This window comes from Saccopteryx bilineata, chromosome 4, assembly GCF_036850765.1.
Source record: "Saccopteryx bilineata isolate mSacBil1 chromosome 4, mSacBil1_pri_phased_curated, whole genome shotgun sequence".
NCBI lineage: Eukaryota > Metazoa > Chordata > Mammalia > Chiroptera > Emballonuridae > Saccopteryx > Saccopteryx bilineata.
Genome location: NC_089493.1, coordinates 217,615,239 through 217,631,576, shown reverse-complemented (window position 1 = coordinate 217,631,576; position 16,338 = coordinate 217,615,239). Strand labels below are relative to the sequence as shown.

The window sequence follows — 16,338 nt, the reverse complement described above, 5'->3', positions numbered from 1 at the left end:
AGAATCTATTTGCCTGGAAATGCTGAGGTTGCCGGTTCGAAACCCTGGGCTTGCCTGGTCAAGGCACATATGGGAGTTGATGCTTCCTACTCCTCCCCCCTGTCTCTCTCTCCTCTCTCTGTCTCTCTCTCTCCCTCTCTCTCTCCTCTCTAAAATGAATAAATAAAATAAAATAAATTAAAAGAAAAAAAAAGAAAAAAAACTATTTAAAAAAAAAAAAAAGAATCTATTTGAACAAATAATGACTGAAAACTTTCCTAACCTGAAGAAAAAAGTCACAGAAATCCCAGAAGCACAGAGTCCCAAACAAGAGAAACCCAAAGGCACCCACACCAAGACATATCATAATTAAAATGGCAAAGGTTAAAGGCAAAGTGAATATTAAAAGGAGAAAGGGAAAGAGTTTGCTATCTATAGGGAGCTCCCATAACACTGTTAGCTGATTTCTCAACAGAAACTTTCCAGATCAGAAGGGACTGTCACAAAATATTCAAAGTATTGAAAAACAAAGACTTACAACCAAGAATACTTTATCCAGCATGGTATCATTTAAAATTGAAAGAGAAAAAAAAAAAATTTACAAAAATTCATCAGCACCAGACTAGTATTACAAGAAATGTAAGAGACTTCTTTAAGAAGGCATGGGGAGGAGGAGTGCAGAAAACACAAATATAAGTAATAAAATGGCAATAACTACATACTTATCAATAATAGCATTAAATGTAAATGGCTTATATGTTTCAATAAAAAGACATAGGGTAGCTAAAAGACCCATATATATGCCGTCTGCAAGAGACCGACTTCAGATCAAAAGATACACACAGACTAAAAGTAAAGGGATGGAAAAAGATATTCCAAGCAAAGAGGAACAAAGAAAAACTGGAATTGCAATATTTAGACAAATTATACTTCAAAGCAAAGGTTACAGTAAGAGACAAAGGACATTCCATAGCGATAAAGGGATAAATCCAACAATTTAACCCTTGTGAACATTTACGTCCTCAACGTAATAGGAGCATCTAAATATGTAAAGCAACTCTTGATAGACATAAAGAGAGAAACTGACAGTAATACAGTTTTATAGGGGATTTTAACATCCACTGACATCAATGAACAGATCTTCCAGAGACGAAAGTTAACAATGAAACAGTGGCCTTATATGGATTCAACTGATATCTTCCAAGCATTTCACCCCAAAGCAGCAGCTTTGGATGCTTTGTCAACTGCACATGGGACATTTTCAAAGATAAACCACATGTTAGGACACAAAACAAGTCTCAATAAAGGTAAGAAGACTGAAATCATATCAAGCATCTTCTGTGACAATAATGGTACAAAACTAGAGATCAACACATGATAAAAACTGAGTAACACACAAAGACATAAAGGCTAAGTAGCATGTAACTAAACAGTGAATGGGTTAACCATGAAATCAGGGAGGAAATCAAAAGATACCCTGAACCAAATGAAAATGACAGTACAACACCCAAAATCTATGGACTCACTGAGAGGGAATTAATAGTGTGGAGGCCTACCTCAAGAAACAAAGAAATCTCAGATAAACCGTCTAACTTTACAATTAAAGGAACCAGAAAAGAAAAACAAATCCCAAAGTGAGTAGAAAAAGGAAATAATAAAGATCAGAGCAGAAATAAACAGTTCTCTGAAAAGATAAACAAAATTAACAAAGCCTTTAACCAGGCACGTCAAGAAAAGAAGACTCAAATAAAATAAGAAATGAACGAGAACTGACACCAAAGAAAATCAAAGTGTAAGAAAATATTATGAACAATTATATGCCAACAAACTGGATAATCTAGGCGAAATGGATAAATTCCTAGAAATACACACTCTTCCAAAAACTTAATCAGGAAAAATCAAGAGAATCTGGACAGATTACAACTAGTGAAAGTGAAGCAGTAATCAAAAAACTCACAACAGCATGACCTGTGGTGGCGCAGTGGATCGGGCCACAATCTGGAAATCTGAGGTCACCAGTTTGAAGCCCCAGGCTTGCCTGGTCAAGGCACACAGTAGCAGCAACTACTACGGGTTGATACTTCCAACTCCTACCCCCTTTTCTCTCTCTCTTCTGTCTAAAATAAATAAATATAAAAAAATATCTCACGCCCTGGCCGGTTGGCTCAGTGGTAGAGCGTCGGCCTGGCGTGCAGAAGTCCCGGGTTCGATTCCCGGCCAGGGCCTATCTGCTTCTCCACCCCTCCCCCTCTCCTTCCTCTCTGTCTCTCTCTTCCCCTCGCTGCGAGGCTCCTTTGGAGCAAAGATGGCCCGGACGCTGGGGATGGCTCCTTGGCCTCTGCCCCAGGCGCTAGAGTGGCTCTGGTCACGACAGAGCGACGCCCCGGAGGGGCGGACTGTCGCCCCCTGGTGGGCGTGACAGGTGGATCCTGGTCGGGCGCATGCGGGAGTCTGACTGTCTCTCCCCATTTCCAGCTTCAGAAAAATAGAAAAAAAAATATTTCACAACAAACAGAAGTCTTAAACTTGATGGTTTCACAGGTGAATTCTACCAAACATCAAAGGAGAACTAACACCTATCCTTCTCAAACTATTCCAAAAATTCAAGGACCGACTCCCAAGCTCATTTTATGAGGCCAATATTAACCTAATTCCAAAACAAGATAAAAACACTACAAGAAAAAGAAAATTATAGGCCAATATCCCTACTGTACATAGATCCTAAAATCCTCAACAAAAGAGTAGCAAACTGAATCCAGCAATACATTAAAAATATCATACACCATTATCAAGTGGGGTTTATTCCTGGGATGCAAGGCTAATACATCTGCAAATCAATTAACAAAATACATTACATATACAAAATGAATAATAAAAATCATATGATCACATCAAGATATGCAGAAAAAAGCATTTGATAAAATCCAGCACTCATTTATGATTTAAAAACTCTCAGCCAAGTGGTAATTGAAGGAACAAATCTCAACATAATAAAGGCCATAGGAGACAAACCACAGCTAATATCATACTCAACAGGGAAAAGCTAAAAGCATTTTCCTTGAGATCAGGAACAAGACAGGAATGTCCACTTTTACCACTCTTATTCAACATAGTACTGAAAGTCCTAGCCACAGCAATTGATAAGAAGAAAAAATAAAAGGCATCCAAATTGAAAAGGAAAAAATAAAACCCATTCTTCACAAATGACATAATACAATATATAGAGAACCCTAAAGATTTCACCATAAAAGTACCAGAACTGATAAATAAAATCACTAAAGTAGCAGGATATAAAGCATTCAGAAATAAGTTGCATTTTTATACACTAATAATGAACTATCAGAAAGAGAAACTAACAATTCCATTTACAATTGCATTTAGAAAAAGAATAAAAATACCTAGGAATAAATTTATCCAAGGAGGTAAAAGACCTCTGCTCAGAAAATTTGAAGACATTGAAGAAAAAAAATGAACACTATACAAATAAGTGGAAGCATATCCTATGCTTATGGATAGGAAGAATTAACATCAGTGAAATGTACATACTTCTTAAAGCAATCTAGAGATTCAACTCAATCCCTATCAAAATACCAACAGCTTTTTCCACAGAACTGTAATCAATATTCCAAAAATGTATATAAATCCACAAAAGACCCTGAACAGACACAGCAATCTTAAGAAAAGCAAGGTTGGTATTATACTACCTGATATCAAACTATACTACAAATTATAGTTATCAAAACAGCATGGTACTGGCATAAAAACAAACACATAGATCAATGGAACATAACAGAGAACCAAGAAAGAAACCCACACCTATATGGTCAATTAATATATGACAAAGGAAACATAAACATAAAATGGAGTAAAGACAGTCTATTCAATAAACGGTGTTGTGAAAACTGAATACATGCAAAGAAATGAAACCAGACCACCTTCTTACACCATATACAAGAATAAACTCAAAATGCATGAAATACTTAAATGTTAGACTTGAAATTATAAAACTTGGCCCTAGCCGGTTGGCTCAGTGGTAGAGCGTCGGCTTGGCATGCAGGAGTCCCGGGTTCGATTCCCAGCGAGGGCACACAGGAGAAGCACCCATCTGCTTCTCCAGCCCTCCCCCTCTCCTTCCTCTCTGTCTCTCTCTTCCCCTCCCGCAGCCAAGGCTCCATTGGAGCAAAAGATGGCCCGGAAGCTGGGGATGGCTCCTTGGCCTCTGCCCCAGGCGCTAGAGTGGCTCTGGTCGTGACAGAGCAACGCCCCGGATGGGCAGAGCATTGCCCCCTGGTGGGCATGCCGGGTGGATCCCAGTCGGGCGCATGCGGGAGTCTGTCTGACTGCCTCCCCGTTTCCAGCTTCAGAAAAATACAAAAAAAAAAAAAAAGAAAGAAAGAAATTATAAAACTCCTAACACTTAAGAAAAAAGTTCTTTTCCCTTTTAGACATATTCCCCATAGAATTCTTTCCTGAAGAAAAGCATACTCAATAATAAATACTTAAGAATTGCTTCTTCTATGTTAATTTTGTCATCTTAATTAATTCATATATATGAATATTTATATTCATATGTGAATGTATATATTAATTCATATATACACACACACATATATATATACCCTCTATTTATTGTGCATTCCACATGCAGAAATAAACTACTATTAAGAATGCCACACGATGTATTTTTTTTAATTCACTCTTTTCAATTTTATTTTAGATTGTATTTATTCATTTTTAGAGAGAAAGGAGAGAGAGAGAGAGAAAAAGAGAGAAGGGAGGAAGAGCGGGAAGCATCAACTCCCATATGTGCCTTGACCAGGCAAGCCCAGGGTTTTGAACCAGCGACCTCAGTGTTCCAGGCCGACACTTTCTCCACTGTGCCACCACAGGTCAGGCACCCACAATGTTTTCTGAAGCTGCATTTTATTTGAAGCTATTTGGAATCTTTCAACCTATGCCACATTTCAATAATGACTATTTAATAATTACAATCATCTCCTTATTAACTTGGCATTTCATTTTCCTTGCCCTACAGTTGAAGGTGAGGAAAACTCTGTTGATTAGTTATTTAAGACCAGCAACAATAACTGTGCTGGAGAGAAGGCTACTTGGAGAGGATTACATAAGAGCCAGACCTCAACAGACCCAGAGAACAGCAAATTATAAACCGAGGCACTACATTGCATGTAACCAAATTGGCTAGTTGAAATGCTAATTGCCTTTCAGCAAAAATAAAGACAGATAGGGGACCTTGTGCTTCAAAGAATAAAATGCATTTTTACTCTACCTCTGCACTATTGTCTTGCTGAGAATAATCTGAAATCTATTCATAAAGGTAGCACTTTCCCTAACCTTTAAAATGTGTAAAATGTATTTAGGCCAACCAGCACCTCCAATGTGCTGACGAGCCAAGATTGAACAGATGGTTGGAGTTAAGCCCTGTTAAGCCCCTAATAAAGTAAAGCATGAAAGAATTCTATGCTCAAATATATAGTGCAAATTAAGAAAATGTGCCTAGGGAGAGGAAATTTTGAATAACAAATTTATGAAATTAAAATAATCAAATAATATAATCCTTAAAACATGAATATTTTCAATGCAATCACATTCAAGTGCACATGAAAGAGCTATCATTTTAAGAGCTTCTCAGCCTCCCTTTATACCTAATCATTTTGTATTAGTTCAAAACTCATTTATGACCTATTCTAAAAGCCAGTTTCCACATTTATATGAAAGAGAGTCCATTCTGGGTTATTAGAATCCTGAATAAATGAATGAGAAATGCCCTATTGGCATCCTGCTCTCATTTTGAGGTATAGCCAGACATAAACCTGATTGCACCAGAAAAGCCCCATGACCACCTGCCCAGAAGCTGGGTGAGAAACTTGGTCTGGTACACTTTAAAGTGTATAGTGTGTCACAGTGGAGTCAGAAAACACAGCCTTTGTCACAACCTCCCATGTCCAGCACCACCCTTCTCCTCCTCTGCCACACCTCTATCAGGGCAACAGAACACAGGTGCTGGGGCTTCTTGGATATGCCTGACATCCTGGCACACTGGGGACCCCTCCATATATGTACATGCAAATGCCTTCTGCCCCCTCCAATCCTGCCTCATGAAGGGAGAAAAGTAGACATGTATGCATGGGGAAATCCACTTTCCCTACTACTTAATTCTGCCTAAGGTAGAATGAGTCCAGTTTATCAGTAGTATGTTTATTTTCATTTCCCAATAACTATCTTTATTTATCTGAAGTCTGAGCTGACTGAAAGTGATAGAATAATAAAACAAAATAGAACTTTAAACTGTAAATGGTTTCAATAAATAATTCAGCTCTCTGATTCAGTGGGAGTTAAGGGGAGAAAGACGTCTCATTAGCTAGATGTTTACCAAAACCTTTAGACAATGAAGTTTCTGGTGATTTTTTTTTTCTGTACTGTTTGAATTTCCTTCATGACTTTGTATTATTTTTACAAGCAGAGGAAAAGTTATTTTCAAGTCAAAGAGAGAGAGATGCCTACTCAGCTGAGTTAGCACTTAACTGTGACTTCCCCCACAGAACTGGGGAAATGCCCATGCAAATCTCTCCATGGTAACACTACATTTTATAATCAGATTAAACAGTCATCATCTAAGGAGCTCAGTATGCTTTAAAAGCACCTATAAATTGTTTAGTTGTTTCCTACATGCAGTAAAGGTGATGATGACAGCACAGTGCTTCCACTGCGCAGATTTTGGACCCAGTGCATAAAATAATGACTTGTCACAGGTCAGCAGGTAACACAGCCATTTATTCAATATACTGACCATTTTACTAAACTCTAGAGTTACTTGAGAAATACATAATACAGTCACTGTCCTCAGAGATTCTGTAACCTAATTGGGACAACACTAACATTTTCAATAACGGTAGGATAGCAATATAAAAAGGGCAGGAGGCAGCATCTGGCTGAGTGACAATAAACCAAATATGTAATGACCAAGTTAACCTGCAGACATACTTCTCACTTATTAGTGTAAGGGAAGGTACACATAACTAAAATCATAAATGGAAAAACAGAATATGTGACTTTAAGTAAGTCTCCTAACATTTTTAGGATTCAGTTTCCCAAATATAAAGGGGTTGGTCTAGTTTGGCTCCAAGTCTCCTCCAATGGTTAAGGATTTCAACGTTGTGTTCACAGCCTACGAATTTCTGAACAATAAAGGATCAAACACTTAATCAAAGACAGAATATATTTTCTTTGTGCATCCCACCAGTTTCTTCACCTACAAATCAGGAGAATAGTATTTGATGATTAAATGTAAAGTTAGTCTATTTAAAGGACCCAGTAGAATTCTAGGCATAAAGTAGACATTCAATAAATGAGGCATACTATTATCATTTATCGTGGGAGCACAAACAAAAGAGGTTAGTCACAGCTAATTCTGCTGTGACCGCTCTCTTTCTTTGAGTAGCTGGGCTAGGGCACCTCCAAGCAGAACGCTATTGGAAATACTTTTGCTTAACATTAGCCTATGCCTTCCTATGTTATTTGTGACCATTCTTTTTATTATCATAAAAGCATTTGTGTTTCAAATATATCTCATGTTATCATTTTTTACAATGAATGCAATTGGTATTCAATATAAGATCACTATATGGACAGCATAAAACTACAACTGTTATGAAAATATAATAAATATTGAGTGATATATCATTTGTGTCGGATATCAAGACTCAGTGTTGTTACATAAGTCACCTCCACCACATATGGATTTAAATTTTAGTCTAAGATTATTTCTTAGCTTTCTTAGTTGTTTATAGATGGTTTCAACTCTTAATCATCACATTCCGTATAGTGTAGATAATCAGAGCACCCAGGAAAAAAAATTTTTTTTAAATCCATGATCCAGCTCTTGTTAACTGGGGAACTCAGGAAAAGGAGCTTAAATTTTCCATGCCTCAGAGTCATTATCTATAAGGTGAGCTAATACCATTTAATTTATAGTGGTGGTGTGAGTGTTAAATAAAATAATCTATATAAAGCACTTCTCAGAATTTGTTACATATCAGGCATTCAATATAGAATCATTACTAACATCACTCAACATGGAAATAAGAACATGGAGATAGGATTCAAACTTTTTTTTAGTGTATACATTTAAGTTACTTTTAAAAAACTATAATCTTGACGTATTTCTGGCTGAAGTAAGTTTTTTCAATCACTTAGTCCAGTCCTTTTACTTTATAAATAAACAAAGGACCGGAGGATAGGTATGTGTCCAGTCACTGTAAGTTAATGGCCGATCCATACATTTAATATATTTTATAATAATACAATTCAGAGAGTATTTGGCACTTCCCTGTAACCTAGAAAATTACCCAAAAATAAATAGCTAGTGTTCATTTGTATCATAACTAAAACATCTTTTTCCCCACCTTAAATGTCTGTTTTTTTTTGGGGGGGGGGTTGGTTCTTTCTAGTTCTTTTGCGTAATTTAAGGTAGTAAGTTCAGCAAGAATATTTAAATAATATTATATTGGTTAAGGCCCACTTTTTAGCTTTATTCTAATTGTAAGTAATTATGTACCCTTAAACCTGATATTAGCAGTTTCTAAGAGTGTGCAGTTTATACACAAACACATTTACACATTTTTAAAGACTGTGGATTTTGTGAAATGTAAAGTTTATTAAAAAAAGTTAAACATAAGTTAATATACCACATTAACATTGTTTTTTCCCAATGAATGCTGCAATAAGTGCTGTTTTAATTTTGTGTGTGTATTAACAAAACAAATTTATTATTGAGTTGATAAAACAAGTTACAGAAAGGTATGCACAATAAATGTATTTGGATTATTCTGTTATGCTTGATTATCCTTTTGAATTGAGTTTATCAGAACTGAATTGCTTAATAACAGTATATAGCTTGCTGGTGTACAATTCTATAACACATCCTCTGTACACTCTATTGTGTGTTTACCACCTCAATCAAGTCTCCCTCCATCGCCATTTATTTCCCCTTCAACTAACCCCAACCCCTTTCTTTCTTGTAATCACCATACTTACTGTTGTCTGTGTTTACAAGTTTTTTCTTTTATGTTTTAGTTCTTTAAAAAATACCAATTTTAAAATAATTTAAAACATTAAAATGTGTACACACAACACACAAAGTTCCAGAATAATTCTAAACCCTCTGAAATCAATACATTTCATCGAAAGTACTTCCATGCAGAGATTATTTTGGAACATAAAAACAAGTTTATCTCAACCTTCTCATTATTATTACCTATGGGGTGCCGCATTGGGTCGGTTATTTTCCAAACCGACTTTTTAAGTAAAGCCAGGATTCGGGTTTCAATTAGCGGAAAGAGAAAAGAAACTTTTCCTCTGCTTATTCACTTCTCCCTTCTTTGAGATCAAGCAGCTCGGGAAGAGGCGGGGGGCAGAAACCGCACGCTCACCGCACAGCCGCAGCCGCAGGCAGGGTGGACGCGGGCAGTCCTGCCAGGTTAGCCGCAGCCCGCCGCGTCTGGAGCGCGCCTGCCTCCCGCGCCCTCTCCTCCCACCTCCAGCAACAGGTGAGGAGCAGCGATCCCGCCCGCCACGGACGCTTCGGCGCTCCCTTGAGGCACCGGGATCATCGCAGCACCTTCCCTTCTGTCAGAGCCTACCTGGCCCCGGGAACACCGACATCCGCGCGCGCCCTGCGGTCCCCGCTGGTCCTCCTTTCACACACCCTCGCTCTTTCTCGCCCTCGCGTCCCCACGCTGCGCCAGGATTGCTTACTCTGCCGCTATCTGGTCAAGAAGGTGGCTCCATTCTCTCCCCTTTATCCCACCTCCATTCCCCCCCTGCTCCCCCCCCATTCCCCCCCTGCTCCCCACCCCCCGCTCTGTCTGCTCCAATAGAACTCGCGGGTCCCCGGGCTGCGCTCACCTGACCAGCGGAGTGGGGGTAGCTACCCAAGGCAGTGCGCCCTGTCTGCACAGCGTGCAGCCAGGTCCGCGCTCCGGCGTCGGAAACACCCTGCCTTGACCATCCTTAATGGACTCTTCCAGCAGGCAGGCGCTTAAGCTGACCTGAGTGCGGTCGGAAACTCACGAGTCTTGTCTCTGCCCGCGCATCTCCAGCGGAGTGCGCGGTGTGCGCTTTCTTACCGTGGGCTTTGACTAAACTTTCTAGTCTGTCCTATTAGGTACAAGAAACCTTCTCACCTAAACAGTGGGGCACTTCGCCCTGTAAACAATACACAGTTTTCATTCCGGGGAGAAAACCCATTTACTGAGTCTTGCACGTTTCTTTTAACTTTGACTGAAGCACGCCTGAAATGTACATCCCATTAGAATGTGTACATAAATTGATGAAATAGTAGAAGTGAGGGACCTACTCCTATATACGCTTATCTGGGTAACTTATCTGTCTCCTCGTTTATAAAATAGCATTGTTAATTCCTGCCTCATACTGCTGTTAAAAGGAATGAGAAGTGTGTGGAGTGTAACTATTTACAGTACACCTGGCATATGGTAAACCCTCAACAAATGTTGGCAATTAGTCCCAGGGTTAGACTATATCATCAACAACATGCAAATCCCCTCTACCCAGAGATTAAAACACATGCAGCATTCTAAGAAATTTCAAACCAGGAGAGAGGTTAAAGACTAACTTAAATTAGCAGTCCAGTACCACTTCATCGCTGACTTGACATGGGGAAAAAAATTAAAATAAGAGCTGATTAACTAGCTGAGTTAAAGGCAGAAGCAGGACTAGGTCCTAGGTCCCCTAATTGCAAATACAAGCATGTGTCACCCTTCCTAACACTAAGAATAACTAGATAGTTACTTTGAGCGGCAAACTGCTGTCCAGTTGTACTAATTTACTTTGGAGCAGTTGCTGAATGTCTCATCTTAGAGCTGTCAAAGGATTCTCTTACAGAAACTGTGGGAATGCAAGTGCTGTTGTTCTTCAAGGGGTAAGAACAGGTAGCGAGAAGAGCAATCTCAATGATCAAGGAGATTGAACAGCTTTCCTGTGAGGCTCAGCTACAAAGATGGAACTCTACCTTGAAGCTGTAAATCCATGGGGCAGATTGAAAGAGTAAACACAGACACACTCAGCCCTATCCTGAAGTAGAAAAACTGAAACTTGAGACAATTTAAAGTCAAAATACTAAGTTAGTTATTCATGTAGTGATAATGTAAAAGCAGGAAAAAATTCAAAAAATGATTTCTTACATTATTAATGTAAACATGCATTTACTTTGTTACTATTCCCCATGAATTTACAGCTTCTAGATTATTTAAAATGTCTTACTAAAATTTATATTCAATCCAGTTTTATTCCATTATTAAAATGCTTAAAGGTTTTTTTTTTGTGGCTCAATGTTACTTTAAATGTCAAGACCCTGATAAAGTCTGTGTCTATCAACAAATTATTCTGTCTTAATCATTGTTTCACCAAGACTGTCATTAAACACATTTCCTAGAACTGGACTTAACTTAGCATGTATCTTCACTCTATGTATGACATTGCCTGAGGCAGTGTGATGGGTGAAAATGAAACTTACACTCACTTTCTTCTCAAAGCTACCTCAAGGAACTGAGTCATTTATTAACAATTATTAGTGTTTAGGAAGCTGAAGGCCTGTGGGAAAAACAACAATTTCTAAAGCACAACTCTTAGTTCACTGAGCATACACTTTCCCTGCAGTTAAAGTTTAATGAACCAAGAAGTAGAATAAGCCAAGCAAAAAAAAAAAAAAAAAAAAAAAAAAAGCACTCCCAGAGAGTGCTAGAGATATACCAAGAGAATGCGATTATATGGAATGGTGAAGGCTTCTCCAAGGTGTTGTTGATCATTGTTCTGGAAAAAAAAACAAAAAAACACAGCAAGCAGTTTAGGTGTTTTGGGGTTTTTTTGTTTTTTGTTTGTTTTTTGTGTGTGTGACAGCCAAAGAGAGAGACAGAGAGAGGGGGAGATAGGGACAGACAGGCAGGAAGGGAGAGAAATGAGAAGCATCAATTCTTCGTTGCAGCACCTTAGTTGTTCATTTATTGTTTTTTCATATGTGCCTTGACTGGAGGGGGGGGGGGAGTTGGGGCTATAGCAGAGCAAGTGACTCCTTGCTCAAGCTAGCAACCTTGGGCTCAAGCCAGTGACCATGGGGTCATGTCTACGATCCCACGCTCAGCCCAGCGACCCCGTGCTCAAGCTAGCAACCTCGGGGTTTTGAACCTAGGTCCTCTGAGTCCCAGTCCAACGTTCTATCCACTGCGCCACCGCCTGGTCAGGCTAGGTGGTATTTTTAGCCCAGGTATTTGACAATGTGATGTACTATAGATGCTATCAAACACTAAAAGTATTCAATGAATGCCCATCGCTTTTAAATCCAAATTCCTCACATGAACCAAAAGAACCACATGATTCTGTCTCTCTTTTCCTCTCCAGCTACCTCTAACAGTCTCTTTTTGTATTACTATCACAATGTATAATGCCAGTGGCCAGGACCAAGCAGGTCCACACTGGATTTGGGCAGATGGTAGAGAAACTGTGGAGCTGGAAAGCTTTGGGGCCATTACGTTTAATAAAGTCTCACAACAGCAGACAAGCACACAGGCGGGGAAAACCACTTGTCAGGCAAAGAAACAGCAAGAATGGCACCTCACAGTGGCAGGCAGGCAATACGCCATCTGCAATCCCCCTGAGCGCAAGACTATGGAGTCTTCATAGGCTGTACACATGTGGTGCTACTGCGAGCCCACACACCATCAGGCAAAGTGACTGCAGCCGGTAAACCAGCGAGCAAGCCTAACACTGCTGCCCCACACAATTACCTTCTTGCTTTGGCTCAAACACTCAGCCAAATCACTCCTGCCTCAGAACCATTGCACAAGTTTTGCCCTTTGTCTGGCATACTGTTCCCAAAGATGTTCATATGTTTGGCCCCTCTGCCATATCATATCATTTATTTGAATGGTAGCTCAACTACACCTTCCTCAGAGGTGTCTGCCACCTGCCCTTAATAACTTCCACGGGCACTGTTCCCCATTACCCTGTTTTATTTTCTTTATATCATTTATTCCTAACTGTAAGGGAAACAGCTGTGTTACGATTGCTTGCTGGTTTACTGGCTGCAAGCACTCTGCCTGATAATACATGAGCACGTGGCAGTGCCATGTGTGCCTGGTCTGTGTAAGGCTGTGGGTGCTGTCCCTGGGGGGTGATTCTCCCCGACCACTCTCCCACCACCGGGAGGTGCGGTTTTCCTGCTCCCTTGCCCTTCACTGTGAAAAAGCAGGTTTTCCTTTGTTTATTAGCTCTTTTCCTTTTTTGTTTATTCACGTGCCTGTCTTTGCGAGCCTCCAATAAACAGGTATGGCTCTGTGCTTTCCGGCTCACAGTTCTCTACCGTGTGCCCGAATTCAGTGAATCCCTTATTTTCTGATTTAGGGTTTTTATGTCCAGAAAAACAAAAGCTCCATGAGGGTAGGTTCTATGTCTCTCTCTTTCACAGCTCTATGGTGAGTAGTTTGAATGGGCTCTAGGACATATAGAAACTCAATATCTATGGAAGAAAGGAGTCAGGAGAGGGTGTACCTATATAATAAGTTCTGCGAGAAGGCTGGAAAGCTATCACATAGAAAGATGTACTTCACAATTCAATCCTAGAAAACATGACTGGGTCCCATGTTAATACACAAATACTCCTAAATTGTAGACTTTTTAAACTCCCTCTGTCATTTACAGCTTAGAGAGATTATGTTCTTGAAGTTAGGAAAATAGAAGTTGGAGCATTATTGAGTATCTGTAGGTGGCAGGTGGCAGTGGCAGGTGCCACAGAGAGAGAAGGGTGCTGAAAGTTGGAAGTTTTGAAGTTGACCTAATTCCCAATTATTTTCAAAAGCAGCCCTGAGGGAATATAACCTCCTCTCTACAATAATCTTCATCAGATCAATTCAATAACTCTACATTTCACACAGGAAGGAGCTGTTCTCTTAAACCCTACAGGAAAAGTACTGATGTTATACAGTTCTTCTTCCTTCTCCAATTTAGTCTTGCATACTAAGTAAACCTTATAGCTATTCTCCAAAGATCTTTGTAGTTCCTTGAACAAAGTATTTCTCATACTTGATATTCTGAGCTCGATATCTAAGTTTAGGCATTGAGGAATTTCATAAAAGCAAGAAAACCAAGCTTGGTCAGTACCTACTTCCCTTCCTCTACAAAAAAGTAGAAGTAGGGTGTTACTTCAAGAGTGCCCACATCTGTCTGCCATAGGCTTCTGTTAGGGACTAGGTCCCAGACAGGGGGAAAATTAAGATTTATCAGGAGCTTTCCACAGACTTGGACTGTTCATTCTCTCCCCACTCCTAAGTTTAGACCAGATCCACCGAGGCTACTAATCACCCAGCTCTGCACCCCTGCACACCTATATGTAGTAGAGTTCTCAATAGAGTTTAGTGTGCTTATCATCTTAATACTTCCTAATGGAAAAGCAGAGCTTAAATCCAAGTTCCCAAAGAGCATGGCACTTAGTCATAGCTCATCAAACATTTGCTGAACAAGTGAAGTGATTGGACAAATAAATGACAAAGAGGCCTCATTCTTATTCCCAGAATTAGAATCTATGAGCCAAAGGAAATAATTTCCCACTACAAAAGGATCAGAGAATGCATCTAATAACAGTGAATACTTTAAGCTTGATAAATTGCTGCAGAGTCAGAAAATAAAAAACATCCTTGGGTTTTTGGGAAATAAACAGCCTCAAAAAATCTGGATAGTTCCCTGAACAATCTCTCACACGGAGCTTTCCTTTGGTTTTACCACTCCTTTAAACACTCTACTGCAAACTGTTTTTTTTATTTAACTTCTTGCTTACTGTTATTTCAAATTCTACTGCTTCTAAGCTGCCTCTTCTTCAGATAGTACCATAATCCTGCTAGGTACAATGCATATTTTAAATGAGTACCTACTTAACCAGAAACATCACTCAACACTCAATATGAACATGGATAAAATGTGGTCTCTGCCCTCACACGCTCCGTATCAAGTAGGAGAAAGAAGATATAAATCGGCCCTGGCTAGTTGGCTCAGTGATAGAGCATCAGAGCTGTGTGTGGATGTCCCAAGTTCAATTCCCAGTCAGGGCACACAAGAGAAGCAACTATCTGCTTCTTCACCCCTCTCTTCTCCTTTCTCTCTCCCTTTCTCTCTTTCTCTCTCTCTCACTTGCTCTCTTTCTGTCCTGTAGCCATGACTCAATTGGTTTGAGTGTATCAGCCCTGGGGACTAAGGATGGCTCCATGGAGCCTCCACTTCAGGAGCTAAAAATAGTTTGGTTGTGAGCTTGGACCCAGATGGGCAGGTCATTGGCCCCAGAAGGGGGTCACCAGGTGGATCGTGGTTGGCGTGCATGTGGGAATCTGTCTCTCTATCTTCTCTCCTCTCACTTAGAAAAGAAGGGAAAAAAAGAAAATATAAATCATGATAATCAGAAGTACAATGTGACCAGTGCCATCAGGAAGTATGAAGATGGTCAGAGAAGGGAGAGACGAGATTACTGAACTACATCAAAATGACTTTCCTCTTGGCTCTGATGGGTCTGCTACACCCACCCTGCTTTGGTTCCCAGGACTTGCTCTTATCTGTCTGACAAAATAACCAGGTGCTCCCAATTACCTCTGGACCCAAGTTAGTTATGTGGTGACTGATTCACACTCAACAGATGTCACCGCAACAATGAACTACTCAGAGACCAGACACAATGCTCCAAAGGGCCGAGGGGAGGCAACAGCCCTGGTCCGCAGACAGAGAACTGAAGCCCCATCCTCGGCCTTACTCAGATATTTATTAGCCACTACAAATAACTCAAGGAAGCAGACAAAAGCTTTCAGCAGGTGAAGTAAAGGACAAGGAACATGCTAACTCCTAATCTCTGTTCTGAGAACCTAAACATTTCTCTTACTGACTCTTGTCCTGCTGCTTTGCTGTTTCCAGCACAGAGTCAGAGAGGCCCCTGGACTCTTGTCCGCTCAAGGCTTTCACCCTAGGGTACCCCACTGTCTCTCATTGTTTTCCTAATTCTGCACATCTTCATAGTGTATTCCTCCATATCCCCCTTTTTTGTTTTAGTAAAGATTAACAGAGAGTAAGATGCTTCAGTGGCTGCAGTGGAAGGTGAAGAGCAAGCATAGAGAGAAACAGGTTTTTAGGGGTTACTAGAGTGCTTGTATTTTGCAAAACTTCTTCAGCACACCTGGTTAAATGTTTTAAAGTGTCGTAAGTGATGTCAGGCGCTCCCTGAGTGCTTGGGGTCGAGTTAGGTGTCCTCCTCTTTTTTGGGTTCATTTATGGAGGTGGATTCACTATTAGCTT

At 40.0% G+C, this 16,338-nt stretch overlaps 1 protein-coding gene across 1 annotated transcript in view; it reads right to left on the bottom strand.

The window, feature by feature from the left end:
* The window catches only part of ADGRV1 (adhesion G protein-coupled receptor V1), a 729,252-nt gene extending 719,468 nt beyond the window's left edge, over positions 1-9,784 (bottom strand). Inside the window, exon 1 of the mRNA XM_066273806.1 lies at positions 9,639-9,784. Coding sequence (XP_066129903.1) covers positions 9,639-9,660 — 22 coding nt within the window. The 5' untranslated portion in view covers positions 9,661-9,784. The remainder of the gene's footprint in view (positions 1-9,638) is intronic.
* Between the last annotated feature and the right edge of the window lie 6,554 nt (positions 9,785-16,338).